Below are 6,195 nucleotides of genomic sequence, written 5' to 3'. Positions count from 1 at the left end.
TCCAGGCTTAGTTAGAGAGCCTGTCTTAAGGGCTAAGGCAGAGAAAGAGACAGAGCAGGATACCTGAATCCTCTTCTGGCCTACCTAAGCATGTGTGTGTGTGTGTGTGTGTCTGGTGAGCCGTGACGCCTCTGCCCCTCCCTGGTTCTGGGCCTCAGAATTCCCACATCTACATCTTCAGCACAGCGTGAAAGGGCTCCTCCAGACACTTTGTTGTCTGATTGTATTTAGAGCTCTTCCTTCCTCCAATCCAGTCCCCAGGTCTGTTTATAGCGCTGGCGCTCCGGCAGTGTCCCTGGAGCCCAGCATGCATCTGGAGAACATATCTGGCTCCCTCAAGGTCAGATGTTAGTGGGCAGGCATCTCTTGTCTGCACAGCTGGCCCTAACCCTGTCTGCCTCAGTGGCCTCCTCGAATTGTATTTCTGTCCCAGACAACCCTATGTGTGCTATACCTCAAAGATGGCTTCTCCTTGGCTCATTCACTATTGGCATTGGGACAATTTGGATGGTTGGGAGGGAATCCCTTCTCCATACCCCGGCCTCCAGCACTATTCTCCCTTACAGTGTGCCATAACTGACTGGCTTGGGTAGCTGGGCATTTTTCTTTGACTTGGCTGCTTACTGCCCCCCGGAGGCTGTTTACAGCAATGCGCCACCAGGGAAACAGCCCAAAGTGGCCTCTTCCTCCATCCCTGAAAGGGAAGGTTCTTGTCTAGCAGCGTTGGGAACAGATATGAACACTCTTGATGATTGCAAAGTTAATGGGCGACTGGCAAATATTGACTGAGGAATTTGGGCCAGAAACTGACAGGTGTGGCCAAGAAAAAGTGATTCTCCTTCATCCTGACCGGGAGCCTCCAACTTTCAATCTTCATGCCTCAGTGCTGGGATTATATTTCCACACCACCACACCCAGATTGTTGTTTGTTTGGGTACCTTCCCGTCACCTAACTCTTGTTCATTCTACAACACCCACCCATCGTGCCTCCTCCTCCTGGTAGCCAACCCAGATAGACCCCCGTCCCATGCTTCCAAGGGATAGTCCAGCACTGTGTTTAGGGACTCAGGCACACTGCTGGCTTCAAACCTTGGCTCTGTGGTGGCCTAGCTGTGTGTCTGTGCTCCTACATCCTTTTCCAGAATATGGGTCTCAGGGCCAATCCCACAGGCTGTCAGCTTCAGAGATGCATGTAAACTGCCCAGCAGGTATCTGACAGAGAGCAAGCCTGGGCTATGCATGGTGATCTTTTCATAAGAACATCCTGGGTATAGTGGTACAGATCTATATCCCAGCACTGAGTAGACTGGGTTAAGAATATTGAAAGTCGGAGGCAAGCCTGGGCTATGTAAGGACATTCTTAAAAACAAATGAACAGGGGAAAATGGATGAGAGAAAAGGATGAGGGGGGAGGAAAAGCAAAAGAAAGGGGGAAGGAAGAAGAAAAGTGTAGGAGCAGGGAAGAATAGAGGAGGAGGAGGAGACTTGGCGCTAGGCACTGGCCAGAGTTTGGCCTAGATGGCTGCCTACACCCCGCCTCCCATCCTGGTGTAGTTCCTCCCCTAAGCTGGGAGGAGACCAGCTCCTGCTTCAGAACCTTCAAAGTCAACAGCTCCAGGCAAAACCGCACATCCGGGTGGAGGTAGGAGGTGAGGGTGCTGCCTAAATGGCAGGTCTGTTATTCTCAGCCCTGAACCACCTCACCTGGCAGCTGGCCCACCGGCCAGCATGGCATAGAGGAGCACTGCCCACCACACCATCCGGTCTCACAAGACCTACCAGGTCAGAGCAGAGGCAGCTAGGGAAGGATCTGGGCTCCCTGACATTGGTGTGGGGGCAAGGTGCATCTTGGGTCTCTCCTTGGCCCATTCTGTCCCCTGGGCTATAGCTGCCTGGATCATTGGAAACTGTCACAGCCTCCAGCTCCAACTCTACCAGATACAAGTCCCAGCCACTCAGAGGGATGCACGGGTCTGAGAGATACCGTGAGGCAGAGCCCAGTTGTGGGAGCACATCCAGCCTCCATCAGAATGGCTTGGGGTTCCAAGGTTTCCCAGAGCTGTAGAGACTGGGCTGGGTATGGGCAGCTGTCAGCTTTCCTACAACACAAACCTCATAAGCCAAAAGGGGGAGGTTGAGACTCACAGAGGAATGAGACTGAGACCTTGGAAGCAGGCATCTTTGACCTCTCTGTCCCAGGCAGCAATACCTGGGCCTCATCTCTCAACAGGTCTGGGGCTCCCCCGCTATCCCCAGGCCCCCAGTTCCAAGCTATGGCCTCGAGGCAGCAAGAGCCTGAGAACAAGGAGCCCACACTGATGTTCCTCTCATCCTAGGAAAGATGGAGGTGAGTGGGCTGACCCAATTCTCCTGCCCACCTACATATGTCTTGTTTACCTTCCCTCATCAAGGAGACAGGCGCAGGGGACAGAGGTCAGCATGAGCCAATCCAGTGTGAGGCTGAGACATACAGAAGGCCACTGGCTCAAGGTAGCCAGGGGGTTAGTTGGGGTAGCCCACACCTGGCTGTGGGCTCTAACCCCAACTGTGATCTCTGAGCACCAGCCAGCCCCGGATTGCACATTCAGAGAATTTAAAGATGGACAGCTAGTCTCAGCAGCACCCCTATAGAGGGGAAAGGAGATGAGGAAAGTCATGAAGCTGGCCTGTAATCTCCTAGTAGGCCCCATGACCCAGGGCTTTAGTGTGTGTTTTTAGCGAGTCTCTCATAGGGACCTGGGGCTTGCCAGTTAGGGTATCCTGGCTGGCTGGGGAACCCCAGCTCAGACCCCTGTGTTCTGTGCTTTGCATGAATACTGGGCATCAAACTCAGATCCTCTTACTTGCATAGCAAGCACTTTACTGAGGGTGCTAGTTCCCCAGTGGGATCTTCACCATATCCCTCTGGGGAGGTGAGTGTGTGGCATCTGCAGACTCTGCAGCTCCAGCAGCCAGCCAGGCAGGTCCATCAGGCTCACCCCAGGGAGTCTCTGCTGCCCTGGGCTGCCCCCTGCAGGCACAGCCAACCATGGCCTGCTAGTGCGCCATCTCTGTGTCCTGCTTGACTTGGTACCCTCCACTCCCTGCCAGACTGTATCCATGCAGCAGTACCTGGGTCTAAGAGGCAGAGCAGGCTCAGCCCTGCCAGGGCCTGGAGAGAACGGTGGCAGAGAGGACCCACTGTGACAGGAGAAAAGGAGATGCATGCTCGTTACACACTCATCTATAGGCGTTAACCCCAAGGCTCTGGGCCCCCAGCCTGGCTACACTGTGACCCAACACCCCCCTTCAGAGAGTCCCAGAGGCCCCCATAGCCGCCCCCACAGACTTGGGCTTCTCTCTTCCATCCTTGACGTGGCCTCAAGGGCCCCAGTGGACCCTTCTCATTGGTTCAGCCTAAGAGGCAGCTGGCCAGGAGAGGCGTGGGGGTGTGGGAAAGGCCCTCCCCATCTGTACACTGGACACTGGAATGTGCTGAGCAGAGCCAGCCCTAATCCCCATTCATCCCCTTGAGGCCACTGAGCCACTGCAGTGGGGCAGCCCAGGGTTGGGGGACTGAAACGGAGGACACATTCCCAGTATGGTGGACAGTGGGTGGATGGTCAGACAGAGAGCGTAGGCCAGCCGGGGTTCCATAGGAAGGCATACCTTCTTCACTCTTTGAGATAGATGGGTCAGTTTGAGGCTCTGGAGTATGGGGCTTTGCGGGGAGGGAGCCTGGTTATACACTTCCTACAAAGATGGGAGACGTGTCCCCAGATGTGGGCAAGACCCTGAATAGTCATGGTGACAGAGCCAGACAGACGGGAGGAAGTACATTGAGAGGGCCAGTATATCCACTGATGAATCCAGGGCAAGAGCTCTGCCACTAAGCTGTGTACCCAGCCCCCTCTCCAGCAGTGGTAGCTTGAGGGGGGAGGAAAAATGGGGCACAGAGGTCCATGTGACCCAGACAAGGCCCCCAGAGGTGGGGCTGCTGTGCCCCGCCCCAGCGGACTCTGCTATATCTCCAGCTGCCTCTTCCTCCCCAGTGGCTGAGGGCAATGGCATTGCAGGTGGGTAAGATCCACAGCCCAGGGAGGTTAGAGAAGGAAGGGTGGGGGCGTCGGGTGGGCCACCTACTCCTCACTATAGAGCTGGAGACCATTTATAGCTTCTCTTCAGACCCCAAACAGAGAGGCTGTGGTGGTAAGGTTGAACCCACCACACCCCAGAGCAACACAGAGATGGAGGCCTCGGGCTTGGTGGGGACCAGTGTCCCTGGATTAATAGCACACTTGGAGGGGAGGTAGGAGGTTGCAGCCCTCTGGGGCTCTGTCCCCTGTGTTTTGCCTTCAGTTCGAAGCCTTCTGTGCAGGGGGCCTGGCCCCTGGCTGGAGCCTGACTGTACAGGGACACGCAGATGCTGGAGAAGACAAGTAAGAGCCTGCCTCTCTGGGGCCAGGGTAGGGACCCTCCAGCCACGCTCCTGACCCTGACCACACTCCCCGCCCGCCCACAGGTTTGAGATCAACTTCTTAACAGACTCGGGAGACATCGCCTTCCATGTCAAACCTCGATTCTCTAGCGCCACTGTGGTGGGCAATGCCTTCCAGGGAGGACGGTGGGGGCAGGAAGAGGTGTCCAGCGTGTTCCCACTGACCCTGGGGGAGCCCTTTGAGGTGATGGGGCCAGTGGGAGGAAGGAGAGGTAGAGGTGGGGTACCCTGGCCGTGGAGAAGAGTACTGTGGTGTGGTGGGTATTTGCATGGGTTGGTGCACCCTGCTGGGCCTGAGTGGCCTCCTTTTCCTCAGTCTCTGAGTTTGTTTGGGGGTGTTTCTCTCTTAGGCTGCCAACCACCTTCTCTTGGAGAAAAGAGGGGTCCCCGGCTGGGAACTCAGGGTCAGGTGGTCCATCCTGTGCTTTGCCAAGTAGCCAGTGCTGTGTTTTATAAAATGCGTTGGGAGGAAGCGCCTTGGCGTGCCTGGCCAATGTGTTTCCCTGAGGAATCACCACCATGCAACAGGCCTAGTACAAAATGAAGTTTATTGGGGGGGGGAAGGAAGGAGACGTGGAAAGGGGGTAGAGGCAGAGAAAGGGGGCAGAAAAGGACAGAAAGAAAGAGGAGAGAGGAAGAAAGGAAGAGGCTGGCCGGGAACATGTGGGAAAGAGAGAGAGAGACAGAGAGACAGAGAGGAGCCAAGCCATAGTCCTGGATCACAATTGGCGACAGAGCTGCAAATTGATGCTAGGTAGCAAGCTGTTGGGTGGAGCCTAGAGAGATTGCTGACAGCCAGGACAGCCTCTGTGACTGGGGCCCAGCAACACCTCCACTTTCCCTTCCCCTCAGATGGAGGTGAGTGCAGATGCAGAACACTTCCACATTTACGCCCAGGAACAAAAGGTGCTCCAGTTCCCACATCGCCACCGACCCCTAGCCACCATCACCAGAGTACGAGTGCTCAGTGACCATCGGCTGGCCCAGGTGGAGCTGGCCAAGCGGAGCCTGAGCTGGGGGTAATGAGCCCCCCAGTCCTCCCATCCATCTGCTCCCCTGGGTAGCCACCCTCTTCTGGACTTGCATATCTGCTTCCCTCCCTCTACCTCGGTTGTCCACATCTGGTCAGAGCAAGCAGAGCTAAAGCTGAACCTTGGATTCTTGCAGGGATGGGGGCTACTAAGCAGACTGGACCACACAGCCTTCAAGAGCCAGCCCTGACCATCCTGGATCCCCTGCCACCCGGAGCCACGTGACACATGTTATATGATGGTGGGAAGCTGAGGCTCTGTGTGAACCCCGAGCTTTACCTTCAATAAAATATGAGCAGGTTATAGTCCTGGCTGCTGTGGAGGTGGGGATGTTCTGTGGGGGCTGTGACAGCCACAGATGTGCTTGCCAGGACAATGGGCTTCCTGAGACCAATACTCCAGGTGCTACCCAGTCCCTCCCCTTGTCCCCTTGACCCTGGCTGGAGTCTGAGGTTGTATGTCAAAGGGCACTCACTCTCTGACACCCATAACCCTAGCATGAGGTGAAGACTGGTGGAGTCTTCAGTCCCTTTTGGCACAGGGCTCAGTCTGGTCCTGTCTGAGACATCATTTCAGAAGCTCTGAGGCTTCCCGGAAGCTTCCTCCTCCCCCTGCTTCCCATTGGAGTCCTTCCTGTTTCCTCTGGTCCCACCTGGAAGGGAGACGTGCTTCTGTCCCTGTAGTCTT

General features: G+C 55.7%; 1 protein-coding gene across 3 annotated transcripts; it reads left to right on the top strand.

The window, feature by feature from the left end:
- Window positions 1–2,305: 2,305 nt before the first annotated feature.
- Grifin (galectin-related inter-fiber protein) lies at window positions 2,306–5,813 on the top strand. Of its 3 annotated transcripts, none has more exons than XM_031342366.1 (5): window positions 2,306–2,347; window positions 4,339–4,418; window positions 4,502–4,661; window positions 5,330–5,496; window positions 5,645–5,813. In XM_031342366.1, exons 1-5 carry the CDS (start codon window positions 2,342–2,344, stop codon window positions 5,658–5,660), a joined length of 429 nt encoding a protein of 142 aa, XP_031198226.1. In that variant the 5' UTR covers window positions 2,306–2,341; the 3' UTR covers window positions 5,661–5,813. The 3 variants fall into 3 exon arrangements, with proteins under 3 accessions (XP_031198226.1, XP_031198225.1, XP_031198227.1); XM_031342365.1 differs by lacking the exon at window positions 2,306–2,347 and adding an exon at window positions 4,026–4,055; XM_031342367.1 differs by lacking the exons at window positions 2,306–2,347; window positions 5,645–5,813 and adding an exon at window positions 4,026–4,055 and having other exon boundaries at window positions 5,330–5,595.
- Window positions 5,814–6,195: the final 382 nt, after the last annotated feature.

This window comes from Mastomys coucha, unplaced genomic scaffold (genome assembly GCF_008632895.1).
Source record: "Mastomys coucha isolate ucsf_1 unplaced genomic scaffold, UCSF_Mcou_1 pScaffold22, whole genome shotgun sequence".
Classification (NCBI taxonomy): domain Eukaryota; kingdom Metazoa; phylum Chordata; class Mammalia; order Rodentia; family Muridae; genus Mastomys; species Mastomys coucha.
Note: the sequence above shows the minus strand (reverse complement) of the source record. Positions and strands in the feature narration are given on the sequence as shown.

What these genes read in the sequence shown, in the direction of transcription:
- Grifin (XM_031342365.1), top strand. An exon ending in GCAGATGCTGGAGAAGACAA is followed by an intron (nt 4,419 to 4,501) that starts GTAAGAGCCTGC and finishes GCCCGCCCACAG; the next exon opens with GTTTGAGATCAACTTCTTAA. An exon ending in CCCTGGGGGAGCCCTTTGAG is followed by an intron (nt 4,662 to 5,329) that starts GTGATGGGGCCA and finishes CCTTCCCCTCAG; the next exon opens with ATGGAGGTGAGTGCAGATGC.